The 23,346-nt window shown below is 38.0% G+C and overlaps 1 protein-coding gene across 1 annotated transcript; it reads right to left on the reverse strand.

The window, feature by feature from the left end:
* Window positions 1-978: 978 nt before the first annotated feature.
* sgpp1b (sphingosine-1-phosphate phosphatase 1b) lies at window positions 979-21,781 on the reverse strand. Its single transcript, XM_042737373.1, has 3 exons — window positions 20,799-21,781; window positions 8,930-9,019; window positions 979-4,875 (listed from the first exon to the last, which is right to left on the reverse strand). The coding sequence occupies exons 1-3, from the start codon at window positions 21,477-21,479 to the stop codon at window positions 4,324-4,326; spliced, it is 1,323 nt and encodes a 440-aa protein (XP_042593307.1). The 5' UTR covers window positions 21,480-21,781; the 3' UTR covers window positions 979-4,323.
* Window positions 21,782-23,346: the final 1,565 nt, after the last annotated feature.

Consider the following 23,346-nt stretch of genomic DNA (forward strand, 5'->3'; position numbering starts at 1 on the left):
GAAATCTGTAATTATTCTCTACAGTCCAAACCGGAGTTGAAATGATATATTAATAAAACACTTATTCAGCAACTTAAAGAAGCAAAACTATTGGGTATCACCCTGGATAATAAATTGTCATGGTCAAAGCATATTGAAAACACAATGAAGAGAATGGGAAGGGTGGTAGCTGTAGTAAGGACTAGGAGATGTAGACAATATTTTAATTTGATATAATGAAAATAATTTTGGACACTCTCTTCTTCTCACAGCTGGACTATTGCTACTGGGCCAATGCTACAAAAAAAAGAATTTGAGGAAACTCCAGTTGGTACAAAATAAGGCAGCAAGATTAATCTTCCAGTGTCCATAAGGTACAAATATTAATAGTGTGCACTTTGATCTGAAATGGCTAAGAGTGGAAGATAGGATGATTGCTGTAATACTGTTATTAGCATGGAAGGTTTTACAATTTAAAACTCCACTGGATCAGTATAATCAATTACAAACTAATGTCCAGTCACATGAACATGCTACTAAATAATAATAAAAATGTATATTATTATTACTAGACAAGCGACAGAGGGTAGATTTCTACTCCCTAATGCTAAAACTAATTTTCTTAAACGTACAGTAACATTTAGGGTAATGAAATCATGGAAACTTTTACCATTGTCATTAATTAGGATAACAGGAAAAATCGATTTTAAAAAGCATGTAAAGGCACACCTTGAAATTCTGTACTTATCGGTGGTTGAGGTGTAGGAAGTAATTGAATGAGCAATACGTTTTTTTTATATAGTAGCTGTTATTGATATAAAAAAAGGGTGGAAGAAATGTTTATAGAGATGCTTTGGAACGTGAAGAATGTATTTAACTTTTTCTTTTCTTCTTTTTTTTTTTTAGTATGTAATAATGTATGGATGTTGACACTTAAGCGTCCTGTGGAACAATGACTGAGGCAAATGTGTGCTTATCAAACCCAGCCATACGATTCTGTTAATAAGATACCATTTCTTTATTTAATGTAATAAAAGTAATAGCATTTTTGATTTTTATTGAGCATAATATTCAAACTTGATGTAAGAAACAATAAAGATCATCAGATAACAATTTCTATGAAAAAAAAAATGTAAAGCTTCTATAACAAGCCATTTTATTAACTTAAGGGCACAGGTCTCCTTATAACACTGAATTCTTGGTCAGTTGTGCATAATGTTTTTAGCCCTGTGGGAGTGCGATTCTTCCGGTGTCAAGTGCTGGATGGTCAGGAGACTTTTGTTTTGTCTAAATGTTCAGTTTGTTACATTTTTAAAATTGGATATTTTTAATAGTTGCAGGTTTTACAATGGATCTACATCATGCTCTTAACACTTTCAGAATGCCTCCCACAATATTAAGAGATGGCAAAGTCATCCTTATTTACAGATCATTAAAAATGAAATCAAAAAGACCAAGATTAATATTCAAACAGGAGAATCAGAGCTCCAAAATAAAATTCTACACAAACACACATACAGTATCCAAAGCTTCTGGGACACATTTGGTGAAAAATGACAATTGAAAAACACAATAAGTAGCAAACAAACAACCAGACATTTTAAAAATCCTACTGATTAACATCCGAAGCAATAGGAGGGTGTCTGTTCAAATGAGACAAATGTTACAGTTCTGTAATATAATTATGAAATGGTTATGACAGCAAACTGACATATTTAACATGCAATCTTTTTTCTTGTTTGAAAAACAGTAAACAAGACGTGGAGCTGATCGCAGACAAACACAATCTTATTTTAGTATTATATTTATTATGACTGTATTTACAACTATTTGGAGTTAGCTTTTATTTTTATATTTTCAGTTTACAATTTAATTTTATGTGCTTTTTTCATTTTTTTAGATATGGTTTTAATGTCAGTTTTAGTAATTTAATACTCCAAGTAAAGCGTTTTTAATTTCAGTTAGTTGCCAAGGCAAAATTTCCATATTTTTAATTAATTGGATTATTTTAGTGGTTGTAGTTTTAAAAAACAAGACAGGATGAACCAGGATGGACTGAGCAGCAATCAGCCATTCTGATCTGTTCCACTTTAGTTTAAAGGTTGTCAAATGCTCTACTTAGATGAAAGAAAGAAGAATGTAAAAGAAACCGATGGAAATAATTGTCTGTGCTTATCAAACATAGAAGAGATTTAGATAAAAGGCACTGTGTGGTATCTAAATTGAATCTGTTTATTCAGAATAAGCTGTTATACCAAAATCATTCGGTGCTGATTACAGGGGAACTGTTTTCATTTAAATATGGGAAAATGAGGTAAATTGACCTGGGACTACTATGTTTTTTTTTTTTTTTTGTAGTTAAATAGTTATTAAAAAATATTATAAAAATATTAAATAAACAAGAAAGGGCTACAGCATGTCTTGAGTTTTTTGAATGATATGCAATCCAATCTTTTGAAAATCCTACAGATTCAGTGTGGGGCTACTGAAAGAACTCCTATTTGGTCATAAAAACATGACGGATTACTAGAACACAGGCCTGAGTGAAAACAAATGCTACAATCTATCTACTGCCATCCAAAATCACAATTATTATGGAATCGCGCAGTAAGGAACAAGCACAATTGTCCAGAAAGCAATGCTCATCAAGGACAATCTCCTTCTTATATTCTGTCCTAAATACAACCTCCGACCTTTGTCTCTTCCATATAACCTCTGACCTTAAAATTACATAGATCTGCATTGTTCTAGATGAAGGGTCAGAGGTCAGCATTGCTCTGCGCGGAGAAGAATAGCTGGTTTTCTCATCATTCGGAGAATCCAAAACAATAAAAATAAAAATCCTGTTTACAGAAGTGAGGAGTTAGGAAACCATCCTCTCTTTCAGCAAAAATAGGAACTTACATGTGCACAAAGACACACAAGGCCACAGGAAGAGTATAAACGCACGCACACAGCAGTGTCATGCAAGCCTGACCTATTATAAGGCCATCGCAGCGACACGCACAACAGCAGGCAGCAGAGCAGTGCAATCTGGGAACAGTGCATTTAAATCAGTACCACAAATTCATCTTAACTATACATCAAACACAGCCTTGATTATCAGAAGGCAGAATTATTCATAGGCTTAGTGGCAAACCTTGTGTTTCAACCTGACTGAAAGCACACCGCTAAATGCTAGCAGAGAAAACATTTATTAGTCTAGTGCTGCTTTTCTTTGCGATCGATAATGCCTCACATATTTACACACAAATATAGTACCATATTTTAAGCAGCAACTTACAGGAAATAACAGCAGACTGAGATTGAAGTCTAATAAAATTCTGATTACGAGCCAGACTTCCCGATATGTATTTAATATAAGAACAAAAAAAGTTAAACTGATCCAGTATTAAACAAAATTAAATCACAAGTGCATCCGCAAGGCATTTTAATGCCTAGAGAAACTACTTGAGTGGTCAGTTCAACGAACAGTGGGGGGGGAGAAAATTCTATCATCTTTTATAAGCCCACTGACTTCTATTATATCCACAAAAAGACATTTCTCGAAATATTTTCTTCTGCTCCACAGGTCAAATATTGAGAGTGAGTAAAATGACAGAACTGTCATTTTGTATGAACTATCCGTTTAAGGCTTCCATCATTACAAAAGTCTTTGGAGAATAGTCCAACCTTCTTTAGATCAAAAACTAAACATCTCAATTAACTGCAACAAAAATTACCACAAACATCAGCGCTGCTCCCAACACTGACCATTTCTATTAACATGTCAGATTTCAGATTTAAATCTCGCAAACAAAAGAAATATATATTGCTGGCATCAGTTCCAGACAATTCATCGCATTGATTTTGCACGCTAATATGCATGTGTCACATCTTCGCAAGAGAGATTTCAATCAACTCTTGATGCAAGAGTTTAAGTTCACCTACTGTGGCATGAACAAAACTAGCCAAAAGATTAGTCATAAATCCCATAAAATTTGAGAATTAGCAAAAATGCTGTATTGCTTGCAAAAAACATAAGCTCTGTAGGGTATAAAGTTTACAATAGGATTTTGGATAAGAATAGAATCTGATAGATATGCTACTGTACTATACATGCATGCAAACTGCATAGAAATGGGCAATAATCTCTGTATTAACACCAAATAGGTGTTTTGAATAGAAAATCTGATAAAACTACAGTATAAATGATGGAAAATGCATTCAAGGAGCATCTGGAAGGTACAGCACAGTGTTACATGATCGCCGTTAGTTCTATCCAATCACTGATTCGAAGAGAGTGGCCTCTGCAGTCCAACTGGGCTCTTATTGGCTAAAAGAATAGGCATTTCTTCCACCTAATCACAACAGACCCACACATGCAAACAGGAAAGGCACAAGAAAATGCGCATTTAACCCCACAGCTCCATAGACGATATAACGATATGGCAGCTCCACCTCCATGTGCTGCCTGGCCTTCCGGACATCGCTGCTGGGAATGCCAAAGAGCCAGCAGATGAGCGGGATGGTGAGAGCCTTCATTATGGCTCTGGTAGCCAGGAGAATGATGACACCTAGGAGAAAGCGGAGTAGACAGAGTCCGATCAGGCTGAGGGTGAAAGATGGGGGTTGAAGAGGAAACATGGATGCAGGTGGGTCTGGCAAAAGGCCCAGGTGGTAGTTGATGTGGGATGCCAAGGCGATCCCCGCGCCAGAGCCCAGGATTTGGGCGGTGTCGCCACGTGAGGTGCTCCAGGTGTCCAAGGTGAAGGAGAAGAGGCCTAGTCCTACGTGAAGTGAGATGATGATGAGCGGCGCGTAGGGATGTGTGCGGTTAAAGGTGTCGATGATGTCCAGAGCAGGACTGAAGACCACCAGGATCAGCAAACTGTACAGAAAACCAGCAATAATGTCCTGAAAAGCATACAAAACACAAATATCAATGGCAAACCACAGGAATAAAAATAAAATGCATGTGAGACCCAAAGACGTCAATAAAAAACAAAAGGTGGTTTACATATGAAAGAGGCTAACACAGAGAATGTACATATTTGAATATCACCTTATTTGACATGTAAATCTGTAGAGGAAGTTTGACCTAATGATAAACAAATATCATTCTGAAAACAAGGTTACCTATTCACACTGACACGAATGTTTGGAACCAAAATTTGGTCTGATTTTCACATGTGATTTGTCTGTTCATGCCAATGTGCAAAAAAAACCTGCAGACATGCTGAAGGTAAATGTTAACTCGCTCTCTGAAAGTAGGTGGCACTTTTAGAAAAGACGAAGTAACAGTAGCGGTTCTGGGCATGTGACTAAAAGCACAAATCTTATTGGTCTGCCAGTAAGATAAAAAAATATATATGTATTCAGTGACACTGATGGCATGCGAATATTCATGTTGGTCTAAACAAATGCAATAACAACCGTTTATTCAAATTAAAATGTTTATCACACAATTTCCCCACCAAATACTCAACAGGCCTTTATACTAAGACTGAAACAGGTTAATAACTCCTACAAGCAAACCTGTGGACTAAATGGTTAAATTAAAGAGTTCTCTTAATTTAAACCAACAGCTGCTGTCTCGTATTTCTACCTTTACTAGTCTCCAGCCTTTGGTTGCAGTTACTACCACAAGATAATCTTTACAGAATATCCCATATAAACTAAGGACTTAGGTGAACTGTGTTATATTATTCAGTACTATGTGCTCATAAAGTGGTAATTGATTTAATATTATTATTATGTGGTCTGCAATAAATTTTAACAATGCAAAGCATCTTATCTGCCACTCATCTTTAAAGAAATAGATTAATTATACAGGTCACAAGATTTGGAAAATGTAAAAGTGATCCCTTGTACCCTCTCTTATCATATTTTTAATCATTCTCATAAATTTGCAAAGATCCAAAGACTAACATTAGAAAAAGGTTTAACTTTGCACAGGGTGAGAGGTAAGATTCGTCAGCTTTGCTTAGCAGAAGGTCAGTTCACTACATTCTTGTCTTATACACAGTTTATGTGTGTTCAACAAATATCAAGACTTGTGGGAGATGTCAGATTTCAGAATACTTCAGCACTGGGTGAAAGATTCCACAGAGACCACAAAACACACATCCATGTGAAACCTATTAGACAATAATATGTAGTGCTTTAGTCTGGCTGACTGTGTGTGGGAGAAGGAAATGAGCTGGTTAATTCAAAACAATTTTCACACTCAGCACTTTACACATCATGGAAACTCTTCACTGATTACAGGCACAGATTAACTAGCAAATGTTCATTTACACTCGCCTTCAGTCACACACACACAGACACACACACTTAACCCTAAGGCTACTTTTAAACCCTAACCTCAAATTTGGCCTTTCAGCATTTGTAGATGCAAAAACAGAAACCAATCAGTCCCTTTACGAAGCGGTTTTCATTGTGGACCCCAAGTACATTTGTCTGGATGTTTTCCAATTATGTTCAAAAGGACAGAAACATTTTCTTCAGGAGACATGCCTCACCTCTCTCTCTCTTATCTATCAGTCATTAACCATTATGGGCTCATTTCCCACATCTGCTGTGAGTTCACTGCTTTTGCATGTTGTGCGTGTACTTGTTTTGACCGAATGAGTGTGAGATATCCTATCTCTCTTCAGCCTGTACTAGTGATTCTTCAGCTGTCAAAGAGTGACTATCAGATCAAACCGTCTCAGTAAACCACAAAAAAATTTAACTCAAAAAGGGAGAAATTAATCAAAGCTAGAGATAAAAGCTTGACTGAAAGATTAGTATGATTATTGTTAATGTGGTTGTTGATTTGGTCAATTTATACCAAAAAAAAAAAAAAAAAAAATACAGTATTAGCATATTAAAACATATTAGCTATGATTTGGCCATAACATTTCCCAAAGTTTGTGTCATCTGACTATTTGACTGACTGTTTCACAATCCCTTCCTGTCTTGTGAATATGAGAGTGTTAAGACAATCCCATGGTTGCCAAGGGAACAATCTCTAGGGCAACGGCCACTCATCACCCCAACAGGGCGACCAGAAGGATGAGGTCACCCTGAGGGTGACATTACTGCTTAAAGCAGACATGAAGCAGAACACTCATATGAAACACCAACTTTTCAGGACTGCGGAAAAATCATGTCATCCAGACAGACAGACACCATGCCAACAGATGAAATCATTCTGCAAAATTACATCATTTGTTACTGTAACAAGACATCACTGATGGGATTTACCATGTCTGTACACGTGCATGATACATGCTTATAATGAATGGGGATTTTAGGGCATCATCAGGCAACATGAGACCCAAACAGATGGATGTAGTTAAACCAGGCAGCTCACAGTCTATTTGACTAGCCTCAGGTCACACAAACATGCTTATTATTCAAGCCATATGCAGGGCTCCAGACTACGACCATATGCTCGCATTTTTTTTCTGCCGGTGTGACTAAATTTTGTGAGCAGTCGCACTGGCGCGACCACCGTGTGTGCTGCCATTTCTGTTGCATATGAAAAACATCAAACGAAACAAAAGTTTGACAAAATCCCGCTACTTGTTTAAGCTGCTCAGCGCAGACCATTTATCAGCTCGGACTGCAATGCAAACAAACTGGAGCGAGCTCAGGACAGCATTACCTCGGAACCAAACAGCACAGCGCTGCGAGATTCAGTGAAAATCATTTGAATTTGCCGCAGAATGAACAAAGATAGCCGTGAGATCAAATAATAATTTAAATAACTTTCAAGCATTTCATCCAACTTTTTCCAGCACTTTAATGCTCCAAAATGATCCGATTTGAATGTTATTTTTAATGGGATGACTAAAATATACTGTGGTGAACAAACACTTAGGTAGAATTCAAGGGGTCATATGATGCCATTTCAATTTATTCGTTCTCTTTGGTGTGTTACAAGCTCTTGGTGAATAAAGATCATCTGTAAAATTGAAGACCAAAGTCTCAAATTCAAAGAGATAGGGCTGCACAATTACGACAAAAATCATAACTGTCGATAATTCCCTTGAAAATGTAATTGCGATTATTAATTACGATTATCACAATTTACATTGAATGATGTTTATACCATTGTTTGATGCAACTGCATGCTGTATTTTTATATGAAAATAAACAAGCTGAAAACACTCTAACTGAAAATCTTTTAGTGCTTTTCTATAGTATTAAGCCTCAAATGTCAACTATACATCGGATTGGTTTCTTCTTCAAATGATAAAAAAGTAAAAATATGAATGGTATTATAATGTTATACTAAAATTAAAATAATGGGAAAAACCCTTAAGATAACATGTAGAAAGAAAAAAATGCATCTTATGCACGCAGAAAAACATAAGTGGACTTTGAATGATTAATTGCCGCTTTGAATAATTACGTAATTGTGGCATCCATAATTGTTATTGCGATTAGAAGTTCGATTAATTGTGTAGCCCTACAAAGAGATAATCTTTATAAAAGTTAAGAGTCAACCACTCCTACCTAAAACGGCTCATTCAGCGGTTCTCAATTCCAGTCCTCGCGACCCCCTGATTTACTAACCATGTAGTGCACGTTGTCCAGAAACGTCACACCCCTTACCATTACAGGTAGTTGCATGTAAACATCGGGGATAGTGATGTCACAAACCCGGGAAGAGGCTTGCTGTAGTCCCTACCAGCCTTTTTTGTAGTCCTTAAACAGTGATTTCTTTAAAAGAAAATATCCAACTTTGCATTGAACTTTGAGTGTTGTAACTTTGCAGATGTTGTTTATGATCAAACAGCAACATTACAGACTAACTAAAGTTAAAAAAGTGAAATCATAATCAACCACCCCTTTATATATAACAGTATAAAATATTGATATAGTTCAAACTCATCTTGTATCTCTAAAAATGACATCCTTCCATCGTTTATTAATAAATAAAAATATAAAGTTTTATGTTTCAGTTGTTTTGTCTTACCAGTATGGAGTGCATGCCCATGTATATGCGGCTCAAACACACCAGGACACACCAGCTGATGGCTAGAGAGAGACCCAGCAGCAGAGGATACTGTGAAAACACACACACACACACACACACACACACACACACACACACACACACACACACAGAGATTAGGATATGCTTCAGGTGATGAGATAGACAACTTCTGCAAAATTTCACTATGAAACTCATCAGTAGTGGCATAAATGTTAACCATTACTTGTGTGTAGGCATGGGCCAGTATGAGATTTTGACGGTATGATAACCTTGAGCAAAAATATCACAGTATTGTTGTTACAGCTTTGAAGTGTGTTATTTTTAAATGACTGGGTAAAAAAAAATTTTTCCCCTACTGCACACAATATATTTTGTTTTTGAGCAACATACAGAACATTAGAAACTGTAGAATTAGCTTATTTTTTCTTTGATTTGTTTCCTAAAAAGAAAAAAAAGAAATACTGACATCATAATTTAATCTGTAATTACAGTTATTTAATTTTAGTTATATAATCCATATACATATCATTCATATCATTTCATATCATTTAGTTATATAATAATAATCATACACATAATTTGATTTAATAATAACCCAATTTGAAGCAAAAACAGAATGTTCTGACAAGCTTTGTGTAATTATACTACATGCCTGAACGAAACAAACAGCAGAAGCTCTGAATGAGATGCAGATTCACTCTCTGACAGCAGGAGGCGCCTCTGGAAGACCAGATACAGCGTTTCCTTGGTTACCGCTATAAACAAACCTGCTGCACTGAAACACTGCTTTAATATGAACTATACAGAGACTAGATGAAAAGGAAATATTAGGGCTGGTCCGAATACCATTTTTTGAGCTTCGAAGCTTCAGTAGTAATCAACACAGAATATTCGAAATTTCGGAGGGAGGGGGTTGAACATATTCTTTTCTCTAACACTGTGTCTACACTGGACGTGCGTGGCAAAATACAATAGAACCTGTCTACACTGGATGCGGCGCGGCTGACAAATTCCAACAGTAAACTGCTGCTGCGTTCTGTTTATGATGTACTGACACAAATTTCGAATTATTTTCAACGGTCGCTTTGTCGTGTCCAGTGTAGACCTATTATACAGTCTATGGTGTATACGACTTTAGCTGTTGCGGCGCAGCACAACACTACAACTGTCATGTCCAGTGTAGGTGTAATAAAGGGAGGAATCTCTGTGTGTCTGTCTGTCTGTCTGTTTGCATTTGTATTATGTTGAGAACCGTTCATCCAATCGACTTCACGCATGGCGGGTGTGTTGCTGCGGACCCAAGGGAGTACAGCGTCACGTTTTGGTTCAAAATGGACACGCAACAAGTTTAGAATGAATAAACTTTTAATAAATTATAGAACAGCAAGAACCAGAAGCAGCGCACCTTACGCGAGTAGGGTTTATATGCTCAGAGAACGGACTCTGCACTGCGCTAGTGATACAGGACACACAGGTCTGTTAAGAGCAATACTTTTAATATAGACATTTTAGTGTTAGGCTGGGCTACTGTACGTTTTTTTTTTTTTTAATGACTGTCATATTCGCAAGTATTTTCCAAGCAAAATAAATGCAAGTTTTTATCATGTGTAAAATATTACTGATTAACATGCCAGATAAAAGCAGTTCATTTTTTTTACGCCACCAATATACTATAGGAGTACTACTTACAGAACTCGGGTGCTTTTACAAACTTGACATGCTGGTGGTGTAGGCCAGTTTCAAATCGCATATTTGGCACACTGCCTTTGTCTTGTCCTCACTCAATTTAAAGTGCTCGCACACAGCTGAGGTCTTTGGCATTTTTGTCTTCTCTTCCAGATGAACTGAATCATGACGTTCACTAATGGTCTATTCACATTCAACGGCAAATGGGAACCGTTTTGTGGGGGATGCCAGGTGTTCGAAAAAAAAAAAATATTCGAATCTCAAAATTGAAAATCGAATGCCAACCCATTGAACGAATATTTGAATTATCGAATATTCTGGTCCAGCCCTAGAAAATATTACGTTAACTTTTTAGAAGACCGTCAGCTCCCCTCAGAAACACATTCATATAAACCCCCAAATCAATATTGAGGATTTTCTTCCAATAGTTTGTGCATCATGAACAGTGAGTGATCTACCTGCTACAGTATTTTTCTCTGTGCATCCGTCTTCAGGGTCTCTGGCCTGTGTTAACAGGCGTTAACAGACTCCATATTTTCACATAAATGACATTTTGGAAAATTATTGCCTTTCAAGGCAGTTTGTGCAAGTCCAGAACAAAGAGTTGCAATAAGGCAAAAAACGTCCGGTTACTTCGGCCATCCGCGCACCGTCGGCATTATGTTATTTTCATCATCAAGAGGGCTCGCAGACAGCCGCGCACCCCATGGTACTGTGCATGTGTCGAGCTCATCCATCCGCGCTCATGTGCAGTTGAGTATACTTTTGAAAGCTGTGCGGACGCGTCTGTGCGCAAGACGGAAAGGAACGCTAAATGTGAAGTGTACCCAGACCTTAAGTTTGGCCATCCTAAACACGTGTCTGACCGCTTGCTCACACCAACAGGAGGAAGAGGGGTCAGTGTTACTCTCTTCACTGCACACAGCCTGAGGGATTCCTACTCTTTCAGTCATTGAGAAGACATGGAAAACAGTGCATACCGCAGGAATGGTATAATGGAAAATATTAGTGGTTTTGAAACTATGAAATTTTAAAAACGCGGTATACCTTGAAACCGGTAATAAGCCCCATGCCTACTTGTGTGCTTTCATAATAGTGCTTTCTGATTTATGTGTAAAATGAATTCAATGGTTAACGTTATTCACATTTTATCAACAACACAAAATGCACACTTGTAACTTAAAGTGAATTTTGAAACTGCTTGAACAAGCTAGTCCATCAATGTACATGAATTACCAGCAAAGGATTATATAGAACTGCTTTGCTTTTATCTTTCTGCAAACACACACACGACACCAACAGATGGCAGAGGAGGAACAGCCTGTGTGAAAAAACATACACTGTCATCTCTCATAAGGAGCCAGAGAATACAGCATCTGTCTCACTCGCTGTCATTTCCATGAGTTGAAGTACTATAGAGTAAACCAGATGTGAAGAAAGTACTCCGTAACACAATATAACAGCTTACACACAGACAGTGTTCTAAAAAACAACCAAGCACACATGCAGACGTGTGCAGACACACACACACACACCCAGTGTGTTCATGTTTGGCTCTGGGCACAGTGTAACCACAGCTAATGCTAACCTGTTTCATGAAGCAAAAGGGTATCTTTTCTGGGTGTGTGTCCATATGTCTCAAGTGTCCATGGTAGTCTCTATGAGCAATACCATTCTCATCATTGCCACTTGCATAATGCATGTGTCCACAGATGGACCCCTCCTGTGGTACAACGGCCGCTCAACCAACAAACACTGAAGTCAAAACCTCAGCACACCATAAAACAACCACTGAACTACAATTACTGTCCCACAAAGCAAAAGATGGTCAGGCAGATAAAAAGAGTGAACCAAAGCCAGAAGGAAACTTTAAAAAGAGATGCCATACTTTTAACCAACTATGCTGGTTAACAAACATAACATTTAATTATAAACACTCAGTATTTCATCAGATATAAGTTACATTTCATAATTATTTATAGCAGGATGTTTAGAATGCAAAAAAGAAAATAAATACATCATTGATATATAGAAGTATTAATAAAAATAATACTTTTGAATGGTAGTGCAAGTATGCAAGTTTATGCAGTATGCACGGTTTCAGTTTCACCAGTACATGTGTTCTCAGATTATTTAAAAACATTCATTTGTATCAAATTGCTAAAACTTGCATGAATGTTAAAAAGCAACAGATTCATAGTCATTGTTCATTCAGATTAAGCCGCCTGTCTGTCTTTGGCGGCCCACATCCTTCTCAAACAGATTACTACAGAGTTTAAACACTCCAGCAGAGATTTATATGCACTAACGTCCATGTTTAAACATGTACAGCAGTGGATTTACACTGAAACACCAGCTGCCAGGAAAATGACACAGCAATTAAAATGCTGCTTTAACTCAGGGATTTCCATTCAGTTCAGTATAATAAAAGGGAACAGGACATTTCCCTCCTTGCTGTTCCCTTTAGTTCAGTGAAACTGGAAAAAAATATTTTTCAGAACATTTAACCTCTAACTTCTGCTTTGCCTCGACAGAAGACATCCCCGGTGTTGGGATCAACATATAAAATGGCTTCTGCCTACTGCAATGCAATTTAGCAAAAGATCAGAAGACACAATAAATAGAAGATGAGATCAAATCTCAATTTTGAATTTACATTTCAAAGTAACCCGAATTAACTATAAAACCATGGTGGAGAATCCATATGCCTGACAACAGAACAAAAGCACCCACTGTAGCACACACCTCTATGGGGTCATACAGTGTAACTGCAGGGTAAACACTGTACCAAGTGATTCAGATGAACATCAGAAACACAACCATTAAAAAAACCAAGGATTCAAACATAGATAATTAGATCATGCTTGGTTATCCAGACCGCACCTCATGCTCTGAGACCACATGACACAGATGCAGGACCACATGCTGAACCAACTCACAGAGATCTTTCTCTCTCTTTCATCTGAGCCTTAGCTAACCTCATATGCTAAACATCTGCCTCTGATTATAGACTATGTGTGTGTGTGAGAGCTCTCTGCAGCTGTGTATGCTGGTGAGTGTGAGAGAGAAGGCTAAAGCTTTGATTGCCAAGACTGTATGTGTAAAAGTATACTGCATTAATAATGTGCCTGTAATCTCCATGACAACAGTATGAGGGCGTGTCAGCCAGCAAGAGACTGAAACAGTTTATTTTAATATGCATGAGTGGTTTGTGTGTTGCTTATCCTGCTGAAGTGTATTCACACAAATTAAAATAACACACAGTTATCCAAGAAACTGACTGAACCATACTGAAGGGCCAAAATTAAAATATTCTTGAAATACTTATCACAGATATCACGAACTTGACTGAACAGTTGTTTTTTGCCTCTCATTTACATTTGGCAGAAGCTCTTATATAAAGTGACTTACATTCACGTTGCATTCAAGTTATACATTCTACTGTACAGGTGCATCTCAAAAAAAATTTTTTTTGGTAACATTTCAAAAAGTGAAACTTTCATATATTCTAGATTCATTACATGTAAAGTAAAACATTTAAAAAAAAATTTTTGTTTTAATTTTGATGATTAGAGCTTACAGCTCATGAAAGTCTAAAATCCAGTATCTCAAAATATTAGAATATTTACATTTGAGTTTCATTAAATGACCAACCCTACAGTATAAATTCCAGGTATCTCTTGTTCTATGAAACCACAATAATGGGGAAGACTGCTGATTTGGCAATGGTCCAGAAGACAATTATTGAGACCCTCCACAAAGAGGGTAAGTCACAGAAGGTCATTTCTGAAAGTATCAAAGCATATTTTATGAAAAGGTGCACAAGCAACAGGGATGACTGGAAGCTTGAGAATGCTGTCAAGCAAAGCAGATTCAAAAACTTGGGAGAGCTTCACAAGGAGTGGACTGAAGCTGAAGTCAGTGCATCAAGAGACACCACGCTTAGACGTCTTCAGGAAAAGGGCTACCAAGCCACTTCTGAAACAGAAACAACGTCAGAAGCATCTTACCTGGGCTAAGGAGAAAAAGAACTGGACTGTTGCTTAGTGGTCCAAAGTCCTCTTTTCAGATAAAAGTAAATTAACATTTTATTTGGAAATCGGAGTCTGGAGGAAGACTGAAGAGGCACAGAACCCAAGCTGCTTGAATTCCAGTGTGAAGTTTCCTAAGTCAGTGATGATTTGGGGTGCCGTGACGTCTGCTAGTGTAAGTCCATCGTGTTTTATCAAAAGTCAATGCAGCCATCTACCAGGAGATTTTGGAGCACTTTATGCTTCCATCTGCTGACAAGCAAGAGATGCTGATTTCCTTTTCCAGCAGGACTTTAGCACCTGCCCACAGTGCCAAACCCACTTCCAGGTGGTTTGCTGACCATGATATTTCTGTGCTTGATTGGCCAGCCAACATGCCTGACCTGAAACTCATATGGAATCTATGGGATATTTTCAAGAGAAAGATGAGAAAGTCAATCCAACAATACAGACGAGCTGAAGGCTGCTATTAAAGAAACCTGGGCTTCAGCAGTGCCTCAGCAGTGCCACCGGCTGATCGCTTCCATGCCACAACTCACTAATGCTGTTTGTGCTAAAGGAGCCCCAACCAAGTATTGAGTGCAAAAATGAACATACTTTAAAGAACTTGAACTTTTCTGTTTTGCACTCCTTTTTTTGATTGATATTAGGAAATACTCGAATATTTTGAGATACTGGATTTTTGACTTCAAACAATCCGTCCAAAACAGCGCTAATTTAAAGGAAACCAGGCTGATTACAGAGAGACTGCAGAGAGAACAGAGACTCCCGTCGCGTTTTCAGTGAATTATTCATTCCGGTGTGTTTTGCTTTAAAACACAAGTTCTGTCATATTCTGTGATTGTCTCTGAAGAGTGAAGTACAGACTGAACGGATTGTCAACACATCCCACAGCTGTATGGCAGATGAGACGCAAACTACATTTTCTCGACTGGATAACCATTCTTGCTAGTAAAGTTTTGATGGAAGAAGACTGCAATCAAAGTAAAGACGATTGGGGTGGCAAACAGGAGTTGTGCACGAGTTGAGTCCGTTAATGCGTGTATGAGTGCTCTTGATGCACTGATCGCACATTGTATTTATGCACAGGCACATTTTCATACATCCACGTTGTTTCCACACACATTCACGATAATGTTTTGATTTGTCATGTTTATGTTGCTGTGTTTATTTATACAGAAAGGATTGGTGTAATGTTGTAGATATATGCAGTCAGCAGGCGGTTCATTTAGTTTTTTTTTTTTTCGCATCTCCATGTGGTCCTGTTCGGTATCACAACTTGACTTCTCTAAAATGTAAAAAAAAGCTCTTTGCTGTTGCACTGTACACATACTATAAAATGACTTTTTTTTTTCTTTTATATGTGCTTATATGGGCTTCTTATATCATTTGGTTCTTTGGTGTCCTTTTTTGGAAAAACATCTAAATTTATCTTAAAAAAAGCTTGCAGAAAATACAGATTTTTGAGAATCAGCCTTCAATTTTTGGTTTACTTTGCTGGATGTAGCAAATGATGACAAAAACATTTGAAACAAGATAAATGGTCTATGCTTTATTTCATGAAGTGTGCGATTACAGGGTGTGATTAATCAGATTAAAAATGAATCGACTGACAGCCCTAATATATTATATATATACACTGTATGTGTGTGTGTGTATTTAGTAATAATTTACAGTGAAAATTTTGGCTAATACCAAAGACCAATCATAATTTCAAAAGTACAAAAGACACTGAAAATTAATTAAAATTAAATTTAGGTAACACATGCAAAATTAAAGGGATAGGTCAATGGAAACCAAAAATGTTTGGTTTTTCTTCAAAATATCATATTTTGTGCTTAGAAGTAGAAATGCATACAGGATTGGAATAGCATGAGGGTGATGGGAATAGCATGTCAATTTTCATTGATAGACAGAATGATATAATTTCCATTTTTAGTTGGATTATCCCTTTAATGTACTGTATGAACTCTGTGTAACAAAAAAATTTGAGATCTTCTAAAAAGCAGCCTTATTATAATGGTGGGAATTACAAAAAAATTAAGAAACATGCACCCTGAAATAAATTTCCAACATAGGCCACTGGTACCAATGTATTCCCAACATCATCCGTGATACAATTATGAATATGATAATGATATAAAAGATTGGATATGTCTCCCATCTTAAAATAACACCTGAAAAGACAGAAAACTTAAAAAAAAAAAAAAAAAAAAAAAAAGTGTCAAAATTAAAATGAAAGTAGTGGAGAATAAGAAGAAGCATAAAGCAGAGTGAAAGATGAAACCAACTACAGACATAAAGCATAGCTAAAGTGAAAGCGATAAGAAGAGGGGGTGAGAAAGCGTGCTTATCAGTGAACCAGCAGAAGGTCTGCTGATGACTGACAGCAATGACATGACTGAGTGGGCTAAAATCAATCTCAGCACTCCCAGATAAGACTAAACTAAACAACGCTCCCTTGAATGCTTAAAGCCACTAGTCTCTAAAACCCACAGCAAATACTGGAAATGAAAATTCATGATTTGCTCAAGTAATTGATAGCAGTATGTCCAAGCAGCTGCTCTTTTCCTTGCAATAAAAGTGAATGGTGACTTAAAAATGTTAAAGACTTTATTTCAGTCTTTTCCTTATATAAAGCTAAGTCCCTTTCACACTGCACGTTCGACCCGGAAAATTGCCATAATATTGCCGGATCACCTTCTGTGTGAACGCAAACACGTCCCGGGATTGATTCCGGGATCGATCCCGGGTTGGGGACCTAGTAACATTGCCGGGTTCAGTCCCGGAACGAGTTCTGTGTGAAAAAAAGCCAGAACCAATGCCGTGTTGTAGTGATGACGCACGTTATCGTGCGATTCTTTTACCTGCTGTTTTGAAGGCAGATCAACATTCGCGATGAAAAAATAGGTGCAAACTGTAATGAAGCAGAGATCAAGTACAAACCCGATTCCAAAAAAAGTTGGGACACTGTACAAATTGTGAGTAAAAAAGGAATGGAATAATTTACAAATCTCATAAACTTATATTTTATTCACAATAGAATATAGATAAAACATATCAAATGTTGAAAGTGAGACATTTTGAAATGTCATGCCATATATTGGCTCATTTTGGATTTCATGAGAGCTACACATTCCAAAAAAGTTGGGACAGGTAGCAATAAGAGGCCGGAAAAGTTCACTGTACATAAGGAACAGCTGGAGGACCAATTTGCAACTTACTGGGTCAATTGGCAACATGATTGGTATAAAAAGAGCCTCTCAGAGTGGCAGTGTCTCTCAGAAGTCAAGATGGGCAGAGGATCACCAATTCCCTCAATGCTGTGGCGAAAAATGGTGGAGCAATATCAGAAAGGAGTTTCTCAGAGAAAAATTGCAAAGAGTATGAAGTTATCATCATCTACAGTGCATAATATCATCCAAAGATTCAGAGAATCTGGAACAATCTCTGTGCGTAAGGGTCAAGGCCACAAAACCATAGTGGATGCCCGTGATCTTCGGGCCCTTAGGACAACCCAAGTGCTCAGTTCAGAAGCCTGCATATCTAATGGTATGGGGTTGCATGAGTGCGTGTGGCATGGGCAGCTTACACATCTGGAAAGGCACCATCAATGCTGAAAGGTATATCCAAGTTCTAGAACAACATATGCTCCCATCCAGACGTCATCTCTTTCAGGGAAGACCTTGCATTTTCCAACATGACAATGCCAGACCACATACTGCATCAATTACAACATCATGGCTGCGTAGAAGAAGGATCAGGGTACTGAAATGGCCAGCTTGCAGTCCAGATCTTTCACCCATAGAAAACATTTGGCGCATCATAAAGAGGAAGATGCGACAAAGAAGACCTAAGACAGTTGAGCAACTAGAAGCCTGTATTAGACAAGAATGGAACAACATTCCTATTCCTAAACTTGTCCTCAGACTGTTATAAAAAGAAGAGGGGATGCCACACAGTGGTAAACATGGCCTTGTCCCAACTTTTTTGAGATGTGTTGATGCCATGAAATTTAAAATCAACTTATTTTTCCCATAAAATGATACATTTTCTCAGTTTAAAAAATTTGATATGTCATCTATGTTGTATTCTGAATAAAATATTGAAATTTGAAACTTCCACATCATTGCATTCTGTTTTTATTCACAATTTGTACAGTGTCCCACCTTTTTTGAAATCGGGTTTGTAGTTCCTCACTATCCACACTGAAGCTGAGATCGTTCACCAGCTTAAGGGAAAGTTAACGTGCCTAGCGTTTTCGAACTTGTGCATTACACGTCACATCCCGATGTCACGCGTCATTACGGGACCTTTACAGGTTGTGTGTGAATGCACGCACATATTCCGGGAAATCACTGACTGTGAAAGGGGCAAAATCTAGTGACCAGGGAACAATTGCCGGGAAACATTACCCGTGTATTTTCCGGAATTGCAGTGTGAAAGGGGCTCTATTGAATGTGTTGGAATATATGACAGAGTACTTATGCTTTTTTGGTCCATTTTGGAGCTTGACAGCTAGTGTTCGTCTGCTTTAATTGAATGGAAAAGAGCAGCATTAACATTGCTAAATTTCTCTTCAAGTTTTCCACGAAAGAACGTCATATGTGACCCTGGACCACAAAACTCTTAAGTAGCTGGGGTATATTTGTAGCAATAGCCAAAAAAAAAAAAAAAAAAAAACTCTATATGGGTCAAAATTTTTGATTTTTCTTTTATGCCAAAAATCATTAGGATATTAGGTAAAGATCATGTTCTATGAAGATATTTTGTTATTTTGATTAGTAATATGCATTGCTAAGAACTTCATCTGGATAACTTTAAAGGCGGTTTTCTCAATATTTAGATTTTTTTGCACCCTCAGATTACAAATTTTCGAGAAGCTGTATCTCAGCCAAATATTGTCCTATCTTAAACCATACATCCATGGAAAGCTTATTTATTCAGCTTATAATTTCGAAAAATTGACCCTTATGACTGGTTTTGTGGTCCAGGGTCACTTATAGGCTTGGTATGACGTGAGCAGACGTCATGACACAAATCTTTTATTTATAGGAAATCTGTGCTTTTAAAACAAATGGCTCACAAAATGATTAGGACACATTCTGAATCTGTACTGTATAAACACCATGAGGCATCCGTTTATTTTATCATAACTCTCACTCCCAAATCTTGTTCTTGTTAGCAGTCTAATTCAATCCTCCCAAATACAGTTTGTGATTATTATATGAGAATGTAGCCATGTTCTATCTGTCGTGAGTTACATAATCAAAGCGTAAAGGTTACACACGTGTGAGCATTTTCAAGGGTCAAACCAATCAATGTTATGTGTGTATTCTAAAGGTCATTCTGTATTGGTTTGCCACATTTCGCAAAAACCATCTCAATAAAGGGCCAGTGCACTAACAATAGGATCATGTGGTTATATCACAATATGACCTAAATGACACGAACCTCCTGATTTGACACTGTAAAATCAGGAGAGGGTAAAAGTAAACATTTCGAACTCCAAAGTAATTGGCAACGAGGAACAAATAGCACATATTATATTACCTTGTAATCTAGATGTTATCAGGTCATGATAAGCCGCATATGAATTCATACTACTCTTTAATACTGAACTTACCAGTGGCAATAAATCCTCTTACCTTTGATGCAGCAAGACATAACAGAATGATACATTTATGACACCTATTTGTACACCCAAGATTTTCTTGTTCTATGTGTCACATTGTTCATTCAGTTCCCTGAGATGGGAATTTACATGGTATGCTTTTGCAGCCTCCGATTTAGGGTTAGTTTATCAGCTAAGTCTGGTTATGCTGACTGATGCACAAGTGTGAATACACATCTTAGCACAGGGATAAAAGTGGCCTTCAAATGGGGATAAAGAAGATTATGCAGGATTAAAAATTCAGGATGAAAATCTCAGAAAGTGCACAGAATATAGGGCATTGTTTTGAGATATTTTAACACCCCCACAGTAAAGGATTTAAACAGATACAAATATTACAGAACAAGATCTTGAAAATCCACCTAAATTTGGGCCTGTGCATACCAGTTAACCAATCCATCTGAAAATGTCCTCAAAGATATAGAAATGCATGCATTGAATGTTGTGATGTTCTTACCTCCCATCGACGGTAGGTCAGCAGGAATAGGCTCAACGGTATGGCGGTACCGGACATGGCATGCGTGGAGGGCATGCTGTACTCCGAGTTGTAGAACATCTCCACCTTGACCACTGGAGGCGAGGCAGGTCTCGGCCAGCGGATCACATCTTTCGTGCACTGGCCGAGATACATGACCCACACCCAGACCACGACTAACCGGCGGCTCACATACGCGTCCACGTTCCACATGAAGAACGGGAAGAATGAGATGTAGAACAGCTCGTTCCCAAGCTCGGTACCAAGCGTGAACAGGTAATAAAGAAACTTATTGTCGATGATGAACTCCTGCCCGACGTCTCCGGTGAGAGAGTTTCTGCGCAACGGCTTTACCGCGGATCCTTGAGCCTCGACCCCGTCTTTATCCCGCGCCTGCCCGTTGACGTTTTCTCCCGCAGCCCCGTTCGCCACGCCGTTATTGCGTTTCTCCCTGTCGCTCTCTGCTCCTGCTGTTCTACGGCGGGTGGCGTCCCCGTCTCCGTTCTGAACATCCCCGTGGCGAGCGTTTGGCACCCCGTTACGGAGTCTGTCACGCGGCTCGGTCCCGCGCACCCCGCAAAGCCGTTGGAAGCGCGCGACGTGCTGAGGGTCCTGCAAATATTGCATGAGACGAACGAATCCCGCTTTCAAGCCGCCTGCCATGTCCAGCGACAAACTGCGCAAGTTGAATCCGCCCAGTAAGACCGGGAGAAGCTTGAGCTACTGAGAGTGAACCGTGCTGTGGGTTTTTAAACCATTTCCTCCATTGCTGTGCTTATAATAACAGAACGCCCATTATAACCAAGACAATTATACTTAGAACAACTGCTTATGTTATTGCTGGACATATGAAGAGAAACTAAACCCTAAAAAAAAAAAAAACTACTTACAACGATTTACAAACCGACCCCCACGCCGTATCCGGTTACTGACAGATCCGCGCGACCACGAGTGGGTAGAATGAAATTAAGCAAGAGCTGTGGATTCAAAATAGGCGGGGCTTAGCAGCCCGGACATTGTCTGTGATTGGTCAGTTACCATGGGTCGACATAAAAATAATATTTTAACTCTTCGCTGTTTGATATTAATCCAGCTGTTATAAAATATAATGACTGACTTTATTTACATATAAAATATTACCCAACCCACCCCTGAAACAGCATAGAGCCAGCATTGTCACGTGGTAGCTGTTACTTTTCACAGCGCTGTGGATTGATTGGCCAACCCTAGAAGTTTGTGATTAAGAGAGATTGCGTGGGCTGATTTATATCCGTACGTCAAGTATTAATCGTTCAAGTTCACGAGAACGCTTTTAGGCCGTTTCTCAAACGGAAGCCTGCATCTCCGGAGGTCGTATTTATAGGCTGCATACAGTTTGACTATTATTCTTAGTTAAGCGTAAATTGTTGTAATATGGTTATGACTCGCAAATGTAATGCTCTAACCACTGATCTATATTATGTTCTATATTATAGATCAGTGGCTCTAACTGAAATAAACCAGGCTTGATGACGTATGCAGCCTTCCTTTTGAGAAAAGTCCTTAGTTTAAAAACGTTTTGAGATTTAAATATAGCTCAATGGAAAATTCGGATTCTTGCGCCGCAAAGCGCCCCCTGGAGTAAGACCACTTTTGTCAATGAAACGTTTATCAATATTTGCCAATCAATAGTGCGGAGACGTGCACGTACCGATTACGCCATCACTCGAGAATCGGCATATGCTGCAGGAAAAGGCCAATACTGATACTTTTTTATGTGCATATATTTATTAACACAGATAAAGAGAAAGGACTTAATGAAACATTCAATATTATATTTTTATTTGACTGCAGTGCCATGAAAATAGACAATTCTCGTATGCTACTTTTAAATCTTTTGGCAAAATAGCACTTAATTCTCTGAGGAATAGTGTTCTCTTTGAAAAAAAAATAGCTCCATTTCAAAATAAACTGGAAACCCATGTCTATGCTTTGAAATGTCCAAAAGATAACACTTTGAATTTAGATTTCAGTAAATTACATTCAGATATTGAAAAATTACAATACATATACAAATGTGCATAAACAAACACACAAAATATTAATAGTAAGAGTACCAGTCATTATTAACCGTACCAAAATATTTTTTGCACAGCTTTGCCTGTTAGAAAACTTTATGTAACCAATGTATGAGAGACATGCACAGTGATATGAGACAAGAACAGGATCATATGAGCTTCTGTGTAAGAGTGAATGGCGGATTTTACACTACATTGAGCATGTATACCTTGTTTTCCCTGTTAGTCATAAACCGTGGGTCTGTGCACTGACTGAAGGCCATTGTTATGAGATATTCTGACGCCCACATAGCTAGGGTTTTCAGATCCAAAGATTATAGAGCCAGAAATGTAGAAAATCTGTGTGTGTGTGTGTGTGTGTAAAAGGAGGCATTGGAAACTCAGTATACTGGCCAGACAAACTGGACAGACAACCGAAATTTGTTACAAGGTACAAATGAGTGTAAAACAGCATTATAAATGGCAGGTAGTAC

This window comes from Cyprinus carpio, chromosome B13 (genome assembly GCF_018340385.1).
Source record: "Cyprinus carpio isolate SPL01 chromosome B13, ASM1834038v1, whole genome shotgun sequence".
NCBI lineage: Eukaryota > Metazoa > Chordata > Actinopteri > Cypriniformes > Cyprinidae > Cyprinus > Cyprinus carpio.